The 18,707-nt window shown below is 35.4% G+C and overlaps 1 protein-coding gene across 1 annotated transcript; it reads right to left on the reverse strand.

The window, feature by feature from the left end:
• Positions 1-6,349: 6,349 nt before the first annotated feature.
• LOC124636381 (extensin-2-like) lies at positions 6,350-14,668 on the reverse strand. The gene is made up of 3 exons (XM_047172455.1): positions 14,623-14,668; positions 14,178-14,386; positions 6,350-7,886 (listed from the first exon to the last, which is right to left on the reverse strand). The coding sequence occupies exons 2-3, from the start codon at positions 14,190-14,192 to the stop codon at positions 6,621-6,623; spliced, it is 1,281 nt and encodes a 426-aa protein (XP_047028411.1). The 5' UTR covers positions 14,193-14,386; positions 14,623-14,668; the 3' UTR covers positions 6,350-6,620.
• Positions 14,669-18,707: the final 4,039 nt, after the last annotated feature.

Raw genomic sequence — 18,707 nt, forward strand, 5'->3', positions numbered from 1 at the left:
TAAAGTTCCTTTTAATGTTTTAATTGAATATCCTGAAGATCCTCGGTTCCTAGCGCGCCACGCGCTACAGTACATAAGGGAGTATATGGGGACAGTACATAAGGGAGCATATGGGGTAAGTACATAAGGGAGCATATGGGGTAAGTACATAAGTGAGTATATGGGGAGAGTACATAAGGGAGTATATGGGGAGAATACATATGGGGTAAGTACATAAGGGAGTATAGAGGACAGTACATAAGGGAGTACAGAGGACACTACATAAGGGAGCATATGGGGTAAGTACATAATGGAGCATATGGGGTAAGTACATAAGAGAGTATATGGGGTAAGTACATAAGGGAGTATATGAGGACAGTACATAAGGGAGTATATGAGGACAGTACATAAGGGAGTATATGGGGACAGTACATAAGGGAGCATATGGGGTAAGTACATAAGGGAGCATATGGGGTAAGTACATAAGGGAGTATATGAGGACAGTACATAAGACAGTATATGAGGACAGTACATAAGACAGTATATGAGGACAGTACATAAGGGAGTATATGGGGACAGTACATAAGGGAGCATATGGGGTAAGTACATAAGGAAGCATATGGGGTAAGTACATAAGGGAGTATATGAGGACAGTACATAAGACAGTATATGAGGACAGTACATAAGGGAGTATATGGGGAGAGTACATAAGGGAGTATATGGGGTAAGTATATAAGGGAGTATATGGGAAGTGTAGGTACATAAGGGAGTATAAGACGACAGTTCATCACCCAAATCTGTGAAATTTTGCCAATCGAACATTATCCTTCCAGTATTGTGATAAGGATGAAAATCTATTGAAGAAATTTGACAAATTGAGACAGGTCGTCTGTACGTGCTGCTTACACGCTCCGACTACCCGCTATTCTAGTGGCCACATTTTACGACTTCCGGCATAATATGTTTTGTAGTTTTCGCAAGTAAGAAAATTGAGTAAGCCGTTGACATATTTGAGTAATACGACCCATGAGTACAAAATCTGACAAGAGTGAAGTCTTCGCATTATTGCTTTGTAATCTGATCAAACACACTTGGTTTACTAATGGATAATGTCTAAATCGTGTTTATTAAATATCTTACGTAGATATACAAAGAAATTTAAGTCATTGGTATAGGAGGATGAGTGAGCTTTTTTGTCTGTGTACTTGCGTGCATTTAGGAAGAGCTGAGTAAAAAGACATTGGCCGCGTATTTGACTAGCCCCTAAACAAATCGCGGTACTTACTTGTAGAGCTTAGTACTACAGCTACCTTTAAAATCCTTAATCAACTGATATTACTGACAGGTATTCAAATAGTTTTATGTCTAACAAAAACAAGAGCATTTCAAATCGGTATTTTATAAATCACGGTAAACCCTGATAGTATTTTGGATACCCATTTGATTGTACGAATTGTATCAATTTCATATACCTATACATATGTAGATATTAATTTTATTTCTCTACAACGCCACCACGTCGACGGCTATCGAACTACATTTGTACGTATCTACTTCATATAATAATATCCTACGCGAACTTTCTAATGGTAAGTTAGCTAGGAGAAAAATTTTCGCGACGTCAACGCCCTCTGCTGATCTCCATCAAAACTGTTGTAAAACAAGTGAATGCTAAGTTGAAAAACGTTCCACAGCTTGCTAAGTGAAAGGCAGTGCGGCTGGGCCAGACGTTATTGCGATTACTGAAGGCTGTTAGTTTTACTAATCGCCGATAGATGGCGCGGAAAATTGTTTTATTATATTTCAGCACTGAATTAAAAAAAAAATCTTCAGAGAAGTCTGTCTAAGAGAACTTTTTCATAAATGAAGTAGACCAAAAGGGTATAAATAGCTTTTTAAATGACTGGTCTGGACTCCGCTTTTTTAAAAAGAATAAATTTTTAGGGTTCCGTACCCAAAGGGTAAAACGGGCCCCTTTTGTTTTCGCTCCTCTGTCCGTCCGTTCGTCCGTCCGTCTGTCGCCAGGCTGTATCTCATGAACCGTGATAGTTAGAGAGCTGAAATTTTCACAGATGATGTATTTCTGTTGCCGCTATAACAACAAATACTGAAAACTAGAATAAAATAAATATTTTGGGGGCTCCCATACAACAAACGTGATTTTTTGCTCATTTTATACATAATGGTGATTGGTACGGAACCCTTCGTGCGCGAGTCCGACTCGCACTAGCCCGGTTTTTTATTAACTTAATGTAATGTTTTTCGACAAGTGAAATATGTGGTTTGTTCATGTATTTATACAGTTATGGAATTACAGATCCAATTTTGATAAATTATTTTACAGTGCGGAAGCTTCGCATACATAAGCCGTGAATGCCATAGGCACACAACAACACGGTAGACGCCGCCGTAGGCCAGATCTATTTTCTATAATTACATAATTTACAAAATTGCTCTACATTTACCGAACAGCCTTAATTGAAAGCAAAGGCATTAATAGAATTACCATGAAAACAAAACGCCATAAACATTGCACGTATACATAATAACATAGCCTGGAAAAAAATAAGCAATCGCAGATTAGAACCATAATTTAAAACAAAAGTAAGAGGCTGGAGACTATTAAATCGTAGCTGTGAAATCCTCATAGGAATTATAATAGAATGCTAAAAATAATTATCGACAATTTTCTATTATATAAAACTTTGTCACTGAAAACACAATGGCTGGATGCGGATTACAATAATCGATTCATTCGTTGTCTTTCTTTAAGAGATTGTTTGTAATTAGCTTCATGTAAATTAAGCCAAATATTTAGATGTAAGTATCGATTTCTAGAAAATTAATATTACATTTTAAATAAATATCTATTGTTTTTCTTTCCTTTGTGTAATACTTTGATCACATCATTCTATTGTGCTCAACAGTACAGTATTGAGGATTTTTAGGTGTGACTGTTATTTAGTCTAGACAATAAAAGCCATTTAACAGAACAATAATTACGCAATCATTGTGAACAGTTGTGATTCACGCCGCTCCTCTTATAGGTGTGGGCAGTGCAACGTAACTACACTTCGAAATGGAACTAGTATTTCTTCGAATTGAACTAAAAGTTCTCGGAACTGTCGCTTTCCGTAATTCTTACTTATCCATACATAGAAATACTTACTATCGTCAGATGTGCGTTAGGTTGTCTGTTTTATGACATTCATGAGAATCGACTACGTTTCGTGCCTCTTTAACTTTCTTTTGGGTGTCGTTTGGAACAAAATCACTTGCAGAGATGTCATCATGCAAGATCTCCCAAAAAAGTAGCGCACCAAAATGCGGGTGTTCAGGGGATGCAGTGGCGTAGCGTGGGGGGGGGGGCAGGGGGGGCAAATTCCCCGGGCGGCAGCTTTTAGGGGGCGGCAAAATTTACCCAATTAAAAAAAAAATTGTTCGCAACTAGTATCTGCGCCGCTACATAAAACTGTCTAACAATAACAAAACATTAAACAAGAAAGTTGAAACTTTTTAAACTTAAAATTAATTATTGTTAAAATTTGTTACTTAAAACACACGTGACACTATACTTATTTTACGTAATTTTGGTTTTGAGTCTTAAATAAAAAATAATTAAAATTTCGCGCTCGCTTTGCTCGCATATTCAGAAACTGTATGCGCTTAATTTTGCATTTGTCAACAAAACGTTAAGTACGTTTGGGCTAAATTTTACGTAATATTTGGTTTAAGTCCGATAAAAATTTCGCGCTCGCTTCGCTCGCACATTTGGAAACTACATAGGCAAGTTCTTCTTTATTTGCATTTGCTTACCTACACAACTGCCGACATGCGTTTAGCAGAGTGCTAATTTAGGTAAACCGATGAGGTGGTCCCCGGCAAGACAAACTTTAGTTAAAGTGGTCCCTCATGACTAAAAGGTTAAGAACCACTGGTTTAGATAAACTTGAATGCTATAAGCAAAACCTACCTAGATACAAGCCAAATTTCACGCTTAGGTATAGTGCCAACTAGTTTAAGTGTTTGTCTCGTAAAATAAATTAATTTGTTAAACAGTTTAAAGTAGCCCCGCTTTTTAAATTATTTCAATTTCATATATACTTATAGGTACCTACTTCGCTAGCCTGCGTACCTAAAAGAATTTTAAAACCTTCAAGAAATCAAGTAACAAAAATGTAAAAGAAAAGTCTACTTGAGAACCTCCCCCTTCTGCCGGGGTTGCGGGTTGTTCATAAAAGGCCTTCGACGGAACACGACGGTTTTTAGTCAGTAAGAGTCTGACACTCCCTCACCGCTGCTAACCCACAGCGGGAAGGGTCATTTGATGATTTTTAACGTCGATACAAAGAAACTCTTTTTTTGAAGTCGATTAAAAATGACAAACGGCCAGTAACACTCGTTAAAAAAATTTACATGGGAAGGGGCGGCAAAATCGACAACTGCCCCGGGCGGCAGATACCCACGCTACGCCACTGAGGGGATGAGAAACGTTACTAGCCCCTTCCTACACGCTTTCTATAGAACCCGCTCATTAATTTCAAAATAAAATCATCAATCAATGAAAACCAATCTTTGATTGATTGATTAAATAGACAAAGAACACGAACGTTTCATTAGTACTAGTAACTGATCACGCCAGCCGAACGTTACTTGACCCAGAAGAAGGCGCCTGGCCTGCCTTCCTTGTGCCATCTGCCATCTCCGCTATTTTTCCTTCTTCCGTGGTGCAAATTAATCGCAAGCTAACATCCCTTTAGGATTCTCCTATTTACAAGCTTATTAGCCTGTTACTACATACTAGTGTACTCATCAGCATAATCCAGCGATTCACGCTCAGCTCAGCCAATAGCAGATCAATATTCATCTATGTGACTGGTAATTTTACTCCTCCGCATTTACCTACACGACTTTTGACCCTACACTACTACTTAATTAACTAGTAAGATGCGTCTGGACGGTTTTATCGCTTCTGTTACATGATGTGCTGACAGCTTCATTACCGCGAGGCATTTGCATAGATTCCTGATATGTTCAGCACTACGGAGTTAATTGCCCATTTAATCTATACAGGTATGAATGTTAACTCGTCATTTGAATAAATATTATGATAAGTGAGATGATAATTGTTTGTTGAATACTTACGGAGTGCAGGAAAAAGATTGATGTTGATTGCAAAACAGCAGGAGTTTGTTCCTTCCGAAGGTTTAACTTTAAATAGTGAAGTCTGGCCGCTTTCCACCTTATGTATTTCAATAGACGGTGACACCCCATTGTGAAGTAAGTATGTAGCTTAATTCTTAGCAAACTACTTTCTCAAACGAAGATTATATGTATTTCTTATATATTTACAGCTGCAAATAAACACGGCAGCCAACAATATACAAATTCAAGCACCCTTCAAAATATCTAGACATGCAATAACTAGCTGCAAGTATGTCAAAAGTCAATTTCCCTTTCACGCCTGCACTTCCATTAGTCATTTAGAAATGATGCGCATAAAATTATTACAAAAGTGCCTGGTGCAACAATAATATCTTATGATTAATCTCAGTCTATGCAGAATGCCTAGTTGACCTGCAAACCTATGTTGCACTATGCCTTCGAACTTCATTTGTCATTCTCAAAGGCAAACTTAATCATTTTCTCAGTGTGATATTATACGGCTTTATTCATACCAAAGTACTTATTTATTTCCTGTGTCATCGTGATTTGATTCTTCGTGATTCATACAAAAAGATTAACCACTTCAATGTCTAGCAGAGTTAAATAATCAGTTGTTAAAAAAACTTTATTTACATCTTTAGCAAACACTAAAGTATTAAACACTTTTACTTTATACATTTTTACTTATAATGTATTAAAAACCAGAACTACTTTTGTTATACTTTCTCAGTAACAAGACTTTATAGAAACTTATAAATATCTTGGTCCATATTTTTACCGCACAATATATTACACAAAGATTTACGTGTACAAGTACTTGGGCTTAGATCTGAAGCCATATACTTATAAAAGCTAATTGGCAAAGGTATCTAAAGTGCTCTCGTAACATTGAAAGTTTTTGACAAGCGTAACTTACATGTGCAAAAAAATTGACAGCATGAAACGTTAACACAACATTACTAATAATTATTTTGGACATCGAAAGTGTAGAACGTATTCTCGTAATTTAAAATTGGGTGCCTTTAATTATGAGATGCTGTAATGCCTTTATTGTTGTCTAGTCTTTACTGTGTACGTGTTTTAAGCATATCAAAACAGATAACTAGAGGTTTATACATAGCAGGATTTCGGAGCCCCAAGATTAACACCATGTCCTTCAGTTATTAATAGCAAATAAAACAAACTATAATTAACAACAGTTTAATTATAAATAACAATACATTCGAAATGACGAAATACTGACCACTCAAATTAGTAAATTGAAACGATACAATACACCTTGATTTCACGTTGTTTACATAACTTATCAAATATGTATGAAATACTTAAATCCTAATATTATACAGTCACATTTATTATTGTACATTACCATGGGAAGATTTTGTTACTCCAATTCAAAAACATGAACCCTACTTCATCTTTTTAATTAAATTACGTTAAAGCGACATGTAGGTAGTAGTGCATCAGTCATAAGGTCATTTATGTGGGAATTTCTCTACTTTTGGATTCCTTTTATAGTGTCCAAAGGTGACGCCACCAGCTGCTGTGGAGTACATCTGATTCGGAAGAAAACCTCGTTCGACATGTCGTGGGATCGTATGGGGTAATCGACCAAGACTCAATGCATCAAACAAAGCTGAAGGGTCCTTAGCTAAACCTCTTTTTAGATATTCAACCTGAAGTTTGGATGGAATGTAAGAGTCGAGCAAAGATGCAGGACGTCTTTTGAAAGGAGGGTTATTGCTAGGTCGTGGATGTAACGTATTATAAAGTAATTCGCCGTCTTGGTACTCTGGCTTTGGCAAAGGTCTGTGCAGTACCGGTAATGTACGCGGTATATTCGAGAGATGTGGCGGAGGAGCGTTATACAATAACGGATTAGGACGAGGAAGTTCAGGTACCCCAGGATGTCTAAACTGCTCTCTTATAGGCGCACGAGAATTATAGTGACGTGGGAATTCAGAAAGTGTAGGTATATAAGGTATTTCAGTTTGAGTACTGTACCGTTTTGGCTCTTGTTCTGAAAGCTCGTCGACGGCGTTCGTATCAGTATATTCTGGATTTGAGTAATAAGGCTTAGGGCTTCCTGGTACATGTAGTCTGGGGTTGACATTATAAACAGGCAACTGGTAGGTGATGACTGGCGTTACAGTAGGCAGAGTTGGGTGAGCGGTCGGTGTAGGATGATACACATACGTTACAGGCTGCTGAGGTGGAAGGAATTCAACCGGCTTCCCTCTGGGCCCCAAGTAATTCTGTACCGGGATATAGTTGCTAGCTGTAGCAGGTGCGCTAGGTGGTTGGTAAACTGCTTGGTGAGAGTTTGAGTGTTGATTTTGATCATACTGAGGGACTAGATATATCTGCATAGGCATGTTTGACAGGTATCCAACCATGGCGTGCTGTGCAGCCCCTGATGCGAGGTGTGCTTTACCTCCAGCCGGCGCGTGTCGCTCTGGCTGCTCCGTCACAGCGTATTGGTGAACGTACCGTTGTGGCTGAGGTGGCTCAGGTGGTTTAGGCTGTGTATTTTGAAATAATTTTAAGAGACCGCTCTTCATAAAGTCTAAGGAATTGAATTCTGGTCCAGTTGCGGGTCCAGAATGTTGTGGATCAGATTTGTCATATTCTTTTTCTTGATCAGATCTAAGTTCACTCCTCAAATTATCTTCTTCAATGTCTTGCAACTCGATTTTCTTCTCAGCTCCCACGGCGAGGACAGCGAGGAAAATGGTGGCTACCTGAAAGTAAAAGTGGAATAGTGAGTTGATATGAGGTGGACGTCCGAGGCGGCCGCTCGAGATGGCGTGAAGAGGCGTGCCCGCCGCCCGCGCCCTGCATTACGCCAAACAGGTGAATGGCAAAAAATAGACTAGAACCCATTATGAAACCGGTTAACTGCCAACGCGCTGATATACGGGAATGCAAACTTTTACTTGTTATTTCTGTGGTTACCACGTCCCTGCCATGTTACGTATTACTAACATTAACTTTGATTATAACGATACTATCTGCACATTATAATAATCATTAGAAACTTGTACATCAATGTATATTTTTGGCTTGATAAATAGCTCAACTACATACATAACAAGTGCAGAGCAAATTAATTTACATTCAAAGACTTGCAAATTAATTCTTTTGTTTTTGAATTTCACATCATACACAATAGTAGGTAAGTACTGAGTATGGAATGAACTGAACCTTTTATTCCTCACAAGCGCGCCGATTTTATTTAATCCTTGGTAAATAGTCCTCTAGGTTTCGTAGCTCTAATTATTAATGTTAATGAAAGACTATGTTGGATTATACTCAAGCACGTATTAATGAACTAGGATTAGGTTAGATTTAAATCGAAACAAAGGCTCGGATTATATTCGAAATGTATAACTTAATGCTCCGGGTAGTGAGTCTTTACTCATATAGGTAGTATATTAAGTTGTACATATAAATGAGTAAGTGATCAATAAAATATATACTGTGAAGAAAGAAGATGCTATAGTCACTTTCATTTATTTATGTACAATTATTTTAATTATTACATAAATATGTTTAGTTATTAAAAGTAATCATCTTTTTACTTCAATATAATTTAATATCTACACGAAAGCTTGCATCACAAAAGTCAACCAATAATTCGAATTCAAGTTTCGCCAACGATTTTGAAACCTAGACCGATCTAGACACATAGAAATACTTTCGTGGGCGGTAATATGTCTATTATATAATAATTATGTCTTATTCAATTCTTCATGATTACATCTATGAGAATGTTATGCGTGATTGTGTTATACGTTGAGATACCTAGCATGCCTGAAGATTAGGTGGTTAATAAATAAAGATTATTTAAACACGTTTTCATATAGACTAGAGTAGGTAGAAGGCCCAGCTAGGTATTATTTGAGTGATGACCTAATGTCTACAAAATGTTCAGATTAAACGCTGTCCTAGGATTTTTTGATCCAAGAACACTATAAGTAGCTGGAAATGGCATTATGGTGTTAAGGCGAGGAAGTGGTCAACAATAATTCCATAACCGGCACGCGCATCTAAGGCGCCAAAAGGGGTCGGAGCGTCTGAGCGGGGCGAGGATAACAATACGCGCGCTAGCTTATAACTAAAAGTCGTAAGCGACAAAATGGTTTTGTAATTTTAATATTTAGAAATGATAATTTAATAAAAATTCCTACTACCATTTTAAAGAGTATGTATATACTCAACTACTAAAAAAGTTAAGAGGCTTAAATCGGTCCCGTTTGCCCATAATATGTGAATCTCTTTTTAAAAAGAGGTATGTTTGATATATTTTTCTCTGTTATAAAAGTTACCTAATCATGTTTCTACAACTAACAAAATAAGGCTTATATCATGAACTTTCAGGTAACCAAGTTGTATTTTGATCCGTTTTGTATTTACTGAGAAAAATTGACATCCTTGGCGCCAAAAATTCCAATTCGTCCTCTTAATGAAAGGAAGTGCATAAATTCACGTACATAGGTAAAGTTTGCAATTACGTTTGATTTGAAGTGAATGCAATTAACAAGCCCGTTATAAGTTTCAATATGAACCTTGATCGCGGTCTTAACTGCATTACCCGCATGCATATGTAAACGATACACTTTCTTCATTTCACTCTTGCATATTATTCAAATAAGAATATTTAATTAACATCGAGTATTAAAACATCAATTTAAAAAAAATAATAATAATTAAAGACTTTAAACAAAACTTTAAACTAAATCTAACCATTGCCTAAGTAGATGAGATTCGTAATCAGCGTTCTTAAACACGTGATTTTTGTAACATTTACATTTTAAAATCTTTTGTAATCGGAAAGCTGTCCAATAGTAATATGCATGTTAAAGAAAGTGTGAATCTACTTTTTTGGCAACTACATTTGATTCATTCAAGTTTAAGGCTAGCATTCACACGCACCATTATGTCCCTTGAATGGTAATTGCCAAATTACATTAGAAACGGCCGTAAATGTACCTTGCTTCGCACATTCAAAAGTGTATTCTTAAACTTGTCTTTCGTATCTAAGTGTGTTAAAATGCAAAAAAAAGACGACTTTTATCCAGATTCGGGAAGTAGTTGCCTCAGGAAGCGGACAAAACCGTGCGAAAGCTAGAACACAATATTTTATGTCTATCCTCCCCACTCAGAGACATTTACCGTCTTACCACAAAAACTTTTAAACGTCAGTTTATGCCTTGTCTAAAAAAATGACAAATTATGACGTTGACATACGGTTCATTTTGCAGCCAAAATTTTATTAGACAAGTGTAAAACAGGGTTTAAAGTTTTTGTAGTAAGGCCATAAATGGTTACTTAAGCCATTCCTTAGTGAAGGATTTGTATGTCGTTCCGTCACTAAGGAGTGACTTAAGTAATCATTAAATGTCTCTGAGTGGGGAGGTATGTATCTCACCAGTAAAATATTTAAGCACCAGTTCATTGACCTTTCGGCAACAATAGTTGGTAGCTTTACAGACTTTAATCAAAGTTTTGATACTTCATAATAAACCTTAGTTGTTCTTGTGACCCAGACATAAAAGTAAAACAAGTGATATATTGCACCACTTGCACACAACATAATGTCTTGCGAACTTTCTTCAAAATTACGTAAAATGCTCATCAAGATAATTTGAGCAAAAACTCTGTAATCAGTGAGTGTCGTACGTAATATTTTGAGTCCAAATGTGGCATTTATTATTTAGCAAGTTAAAGTATCTCGGTTTAATATGAAAATGCATAATGCAGTTTCTGGTAAAGTGGTAAAGTTTCTGGTAAAGTCAGCTCACACTGAATAAAGTGCTGTGAAAAATATGTTACTCATTTAGTCCGTATTAATCATCTCGTTTAATCCTTCTCCGCGTGAGAGGAGGCCTTTTTTTTAACGACGTTAAAAATCATCAAATGACCCCTCCCGCTGTGGGTTAGCAGCGGTGAGGGAGTGTCAGACTCTTACTGACTAAAAACCGTCGTGTTCCGTCGTAGGCCTTTTTATGTGCTAGGGCCGCGGTATCTCTTTCGAACAACCCGTAGCCCCGGCAGGCCGTGAGAGGAGGCCTGTGCCCAGCAGTGGGACGATAAAAAGGCTGTAACTGATTTAGTCCGTATTGTAGCTGAGTGCGGAAGAATTAGCTTTATCGCCATACATGCATCTTTTCTATCTATATCTATATACCTATATGTATGTATATGTCTTAATAAATACATGTGTTACAACAGCTAGATATCTGATCAACTCGAAATAATATTAGGATGTTTTCAGGGACAAGTAGTAGGAGGGAAAGGAGCTGTTTCATCACACTATTTGACCACTAAGCAGAACTATTTTATATATGTATTTTTATGGCTTGTGGGTGAGATAATTGCATTGGCTCAACACCCAGACAGATGCGCAACAATTAAGTAAACGTTGCCTAATTTACTTATTTGTTTTAAATCTTTACCTTTCCGTTAAAACAATAATTAATGGCAATTAACTGGAAATTAAAATATGCCAAACATGGTTTGGTTGTGGGTTCCATATCGAAGTTATTTTACAAATTCAGTCAATGAGACCGCCCACATTTTTACGTAGCTGTAAAGTTGTTATACACCACTATTTTTTAATTAGTGCAAATACTTAAAGGGCTTATTTAAAAAGTTCTTAGTATTATCTATGCAAAGTTTCAAAAACTCTCTCGAATTCGCGTGCTCTCGCTCGAACTTGCCCCCTTGATTCAATTATGAATTTACCAAATAAGACAATTTTTTCTGGACAATTTTATGATTTCGTTTTTTTTATTTTTGATTACACAAATATGATCAGTAACGGGTACAGATAGAGCCCCATTTTTTTGTGTACTAATTAAAAAATAGTGGTGTATAGTCAAAACTGCATTCGGTGTAAGCTATTTCAAAAAATATGAATGGAAGTGCTTAATTTTGTCATTCTACGACTTAACACTATATCTATAGCGTTTCGGCGTATGTATCCAAGTAGACAGCTTTAAGTTGTAAGCGAAAGGAAACCGCAATGTATCCACTTATCAAATTATTTTATCAAAGATCTTTCTAAACGAGGTTGTGAGTTGTGCCATCAAAAAATTAGAAGGCAGGATGTTTAATTTCCACAATCTCATCTTCAGACACATTACAAAATTTAACGAACATAAAAGGTAGCGGAATTAAAAGATTTAGAAATCTGTCTGTTAATACAATTTTTTACATAAGTTTATAAAAAGTTTAAACATGTCTGTCTGTTCCTGTAACTAGAAGACGGAATAGGATTTTAAGCTATTGACTTGAACTTGTGAAAAAACTTGTATTCCATAAGCTAAAATGTCATTGTACCTTAAATGTTGCAACAATTTTCGATGAGCGACAGTCTTTGTCCGATGTTGAACTTTTCTAAACGTGAGATGTTACAGATAAGATCTCTACACCAACTTAATATGCGGTCAAAATTCGATAGCTCGTCAATTTCCTTATAATCTATTGCGTTGTTAGTGTTTGGTTCAGTATTTTGTAATTTACCTAAAGGCTCTTACCCCTTTTAGAAATTTTAATTCACTCTTATATGATGCTTTTTGAAATGCGCCAAGAATTATATTTCTGATCTGGAAAATGCTATACAAACGAGTATAATAGAAGTGATGTAAATTAAATAAATATTTTCTCTATCTACTTCAATTCTTATTTTATTTTCAGTCGTCATCATAACTCCGATTCTATTTGGTTGATCTCCATTTCGCATCATTTGACAGTTCCATTATAATGGAAGTTGAAATGAATCACTTTATGACATTTAAATGGCCAGGCCACCCAGTAATGTTCACCTGTGCTTGGAATAAAATGATTTCCAAGTAACAACAAGTAGCTTTCTCTTGCGATACTTACTTCCTAGAACATCATGCAAAAACTGTGATCACAGAGAAAGAAACCTGTACTTAAATTAATTAAATTCCTCGCGAATTGGGCTGTTGAATACTAATGACTTAAAACTTTAAATCCGCTTGCTAAGCTAAATTACATATCGGTATGCGGTTTCCAGTATCAATAGTTAGGGCATTATATTTTCCAGATTTATTTTAATGTCCTTGAAATAATTTGAATGATTTGGAACTAACTGTTTTGAAATAAACTTAAACAGTGTCCCTTACTACGATAACAAGTCCTGATCCATCTGAAAAGCAAACTTTGTAGCCTACTCCTGTCACTACAACCTTGTATCAACAGACATAAGAACTATATTCTCATGTAGTTATCATGTTATTATTTTATCTTGTTGTCATCTAACCTATTATCGAAGATTTGGATGATCACAGTAATGTTTGTTATTGATTAACAAATAGGCTATTGTGCCAAGTGTCAAAAACTCAAAACATTTGACATGCATAATGTTTAGATTAAAAACAATCGAACAAGGCTATCAATGTAAGACCGTCGTTTGTTGTTTGTTTATCGCCGAATTATGTCATGAGATGATGATGAATATTATTACCTTAGTTACCTACATGAAAAGGTTATGTATAGACATCGAATAATATACATATTATGCTTCGTTTACAGCGGTTATTTTGGTATGCTGCATATTTTGAGGACTTTTTATTCATCCACAATAATGCTACAAAGAGGTTTTTTTTTCTTTGTAATGGATAAACAAAAACTACTGGATCGATTACAACCTTTTTTCACTGTTGGAAGCTATACCCTCCCCGAATAACATAGGCTATATTTTATCCCGGTATGGGCTATAGTAGTGCATATTTTCCCATGTCCTGACGAGTATGATACGGGGAATATAAAGCATGTTAAATAGATTTTCAGCTACAGGTTAGTGGTTAGGTTTTATCTTAGCGGTAATTTTAAAATAACAGTGAGTGAGTACCTACTTATATTTCATATTTTTATATATTATAATTTAATTTATATTTAGACTGACATTGTGCTATTTCCATTACAGTTAATCATGCCAAAGATAAATTATTAGGTTAAAGTTTGGGTATTGGTTAGATTTTTATTTTCTTGTATACACTCACCTTTAAGAAAAACATCTTGTTTCAAAGTATCACTTCACAGAGTTCCAAAAGTGTCCCTTCACTAATCACCAATATTCACGATCACTGAGTTCTAAGTCACAACACCTTCAACATGTCACCGCATCTTGCTTCGACGACAACTTCAAATGCAGTCTGTCTTCATATCCGCCGTTACAATCCACTGTCCACGCAAGCGCAGCAATGAAACCCTATAATTTGAACAAACCATCGGTTAAAAAAGAAAAACCTTACTCCACCATTGATTACACTCGATAATTGAACCTCCTTTGCATAGCATTAGCGTGTCACAATTTGCGCGCGAAATTCGAAAATCGAAATGAGTTTTATTTTTAATTGCACGGACTTTTTATGCGAAGGTGTAATATCACTTGTAATATAAGGTTTTATGTAATGATTAGTAAATAATTATAATTATGATACGAACTTTTTTTTCTAAAGAGACATGGATGGCAAATGCGCTCGGACGGCTGCCCGGTCGGAAAGTGGTCGCGCGTATCGGCCGTTTGTTGTTAAATACCGCACTACTCTACATATCGGCGTACAGAAAGGCAATCATATCACGTCTAGTGTTATGATGAGCTCAGCTTTTCATTCTCAATGGTTTTCCAATTTTCGTGACAATAGATTGTGTTTGTTTGATATTTTTGGTACAATTAAATTTATAAAGACATCTTTAAACGTTTGTTATTTAGAAACCAATTTATATTTTGTTTAAGAATGTATTTGTCTTAATTTATTATTTTTCGTTTTTCATGTTTTATATACCTAAGTTTCCGCTTGCAATAAATTAGGGCAGAGAGTTTAGTAAAAAAAATAATTTATATCAAAAATATAATAGACGATGATGATTTGTCAACGTTATTTTCGCGACTGATAGCACAAGGCAATTGGTAATTTATCATTTAAAAGAACAACTGATAAACCTGAAAATATTGATTGGTGTTCGTTTGATTTCATTTGCATAGTACAATAGTACAATTCATTGACACAAATAACATACCTTTATTATGGAATATCTATTAGAGAAGTATTAAGATGACAATAGAAATTTATTTCCTGGATTTACTGGATCCACTGTAAACACTTTTCTGTACTGTAAAAACAGTTTTCTCAATCTTAACAATACTGAGAAACTAGACCTTGTCCAAGATAATACGTAGGTATTGTGACTGCAGTTACCTATTATTACTGCTCACTATATTTTGAAACTGAAAGTGCTATGCGCTCATGGTAGAATGGGTGCTCCCATTTTGTTTTTTATAGATTGAACCGCTTTTGTTTTGCTACTCTTTCTATAGTTTAATTTATTTTATTTTTTTTATGTTTTATCTTATACGGGTAGTCAGAAGCCAGTAAGTCTGACACCAGTATAACCTTTGGGGACATTGGGTTGCCCGGGTAACTATGTTGAGCAGGTAAGATAGGCAGTCGCTCCTTGTAAAATATTGGGACTCAGCCGCATCCGGTTATACTGGAAGCCGAACCCAACATAAATAAGTAGTTGGAAAAGTCTCGGGAGATGATGATGACCTTGTCCCCTTATCCGCCTGCTATGCATGTGTGCTTTGGTTGGCAAAGTCCATAATTGTTTCCACATTTACTACATTCTTAAGATTTTTGATTCAATTGCCCACATTCCCTTATAAGCTGAAAGAAAATCATTCAGGTGACACAATATGTTCTGTAATGTGTTTTTATAATAAACAACTTCCAATGATTGCGGATGTAAGAATCCGCGTAAATTCTTCCTGATGGTCGCTGAAGAATTTCTATGTGAACAATAGAATTATGGAATTTGTTGCGTTATGTTGCTTGTAGGAGATATTCCTCGGAGCGCACCTTTTAGTGACAATTGTAGTCGGGAGCGCTGCTAATAGCTGCGCTTCAAGGAATTATAAAGGAGCGCCCATGGAGAACAAAATCAATCAATCGATTTTACTAAATGATGATCATCTTTCCTTATCTACTCCTTGACTACTCATCTTTTCTAGTAGAGCCTCATCAGGTGCGCGTCAAAACGGTGCAATTCAAGGAATATCGCACTTGCAGGTGGCTCTGAGTTCCAGCCCAACAAACAAAAAATCCTCTCATAGTGGCTAAAAATGCCAAAAATAAATTTCTTATAAGAGCCGTATTAACGCTAATAAGGGTGCGTTTGGGCACAAATTACAAGAAGAATAACCTCAAACCCCCCTTATATTTGCTTTATTGTCAGCTTCTTTTTCTTATATGTACTTTATTATAGCAAGCGATAAGGGAGTCAAACTAATAAAAGCAAAAGGATTTGCTCTTAAAAAGCCAACCAACCTTATAAATGTTTTATAATGGCGAGCAACAAGGGAGTAAAACTTATAGCGGCAAGACAAATTCTATTTTAAAGCTATTCGCCTTAAAATCAGTGTTTGAGATTCTGCAACAAGTGTTTTGTTGAGTGATTTTTCACAGTTTGGCAGCGTCAACGAGTATTTTAAAGAAAACAAGAACCATTATTAATTTCATTTTTTTTTAGTGTACCTGAATCCGAGAGTATATTGTGTTTGTTTATTGAGAAAACTGTGTGGGAATTCAAACGTATGATAAAATGTGGTACAAAAAGTGTAATTATATCAACACGCCCTTGAATTTGAGTAGTTTTGACGTAAAAATGTGAATAATTATTAAGGCATGTTTTTTATAACGCTTTTACAAGGGTAATAGCATTCTCACAACGTCTATTAGAAATCTATAAGATTATAAGCTCTGTAATGGCAACATTTATTCCATCTGCTATCGCCATTTTATCTACCGTTAGGGTTCCTTTCATCATTCCGTAGCTGTATTAATATTAGCTATATTACATTTTAGGTATTAGCACAATGGTCGTATTTTCGGAGATCTCACTGTCCAAAACAAGAGATGGCCATGGAATTTGACACATTTTATCGTACGAAGAAAATGTTTTCATTGCAAATATCAGACTTTGTCAAACATACCTTCACACTTTGTGATTGGTCGTAAAAAATAGAAGTTTTGCTACTATTCACTTTCTTGTTTTGTCAAAATTGTAAAGAGTATTTGATTTATGATCTTTATTGAAGATGAATGTGAATATTGTAATCCATAATTTTATTACACATTTCTTAATAGTAATAAAAAATTTCAATACCTAGCAATGAAAAATAATTATTAATAGGTAAGTGTACGCAGTGGGACAGCATAGGCTAATTAAAAAAAAAAGTGTAAATAAATAGATTGTAATATTTTTAATAGATCACTCAAAGCCATTGTGAAATATTATTTTTTACTGCCCAGTTTTTGACATCACCACCGATATCCATCTTATTCAACTCAAATTTAGTTGAAAATTTATGTCTTCTTCACTACCACCACCGTTATATTCTTCTTGACTGATTTCCTGTACTTCATTGTCATCTTCCATAAAATCATTGACGGAACCCTCGAGTGATTTGTTGGTATCGGGTTTATGACTATAAGTATAAGTATTTATTGACTATGTAAGTGATTATGGATTGCGTTCATTCTTGTAAAGACCATATAAAATGCAGAATATTGTTTGTTGGGTAGACATCTTATGAAATGCTCCTATGAGTTTAAAAGTATCATAGTTAGCTTATGCATTACTATTATAAGAACAGTTAGCCAAATGAAAAGCTTTTATAGGGTTTTGAATATTATAAGGCTTAAAAGCATTGTAAATGCGCTTATGAGAATAACACATTTTCAATCCTTATTATAATCATGTAATTTGGACTTGTTATGGTTAACCCAACCAAATTATAAGAGTAAAGGTAATATTAGCCAAATCTTCTTATATTGTGCCATAATAAGGAACATTGACATAATGAAAGCGATTTTAAAGCAACTATAAGAAATAAGACCTTAAACATATAATTTTATAAGAGTAGCTTGTTTGTTGGGAGGTTACCATAACGGGCTAGAGCTTAAAACTATATAATAAATTACAAGTATATAACAGTTAACAGTGTTACCATCGGTATTAAAAAACCACTAGGCTTTTACATACTGTGTGGGTTGTTATTATGACATGGTATCGAAGCAATTGCTGAGTGTTATAAGGCCATCTTCAAAAGTGTTTCGTTTATTATCTTTGTGTCATCATTGACACTGTTGAACTTGAAAGATATTGGCGTTTTATTGTTCCACATTTGATTTTACATTTGTAGGTTTTATATCAATATTTTCTATGAGAAATGATCATCTAATTCTTTATGAGAAATAAAGTTGTTCTTAAACCTTTATCTACATATATAGTTTATTTGAAACCCTTGTCGTTTATGTAACCGAAAGCTTGATTGTGAAAACTATAGAAAAATTTAACCGCAACTTAAAATCGTTGTCTACAAGGCTAAACAATAACAGGGCTCATTTTATGGGCATTAATACAAATACAAAGCAAAAGCATTTCAAGGCTAACCCGTGAAACAGCATCAAACTTACACAATCTTTGGGTACAGTCACTCACTGAATCATCGAACAAGAGAATCATGT

Source organism: Helicoverpa zea, chromosome 14 (assembly GCF_022581195.2).
Source record: "Helicoverpa zea isolate HzStark_Cry1AcR chromosome 14, ilHelZeax1.1, whole genome shotgun sequence".
Classification (NCBI taxonomy): domain Eukaryota; kingdom Metazoa; phylum Arthropoda; class Insecta; order Lepidoptera; family Noctuidae; genus Helicoverpa; species Helicoverpa zea.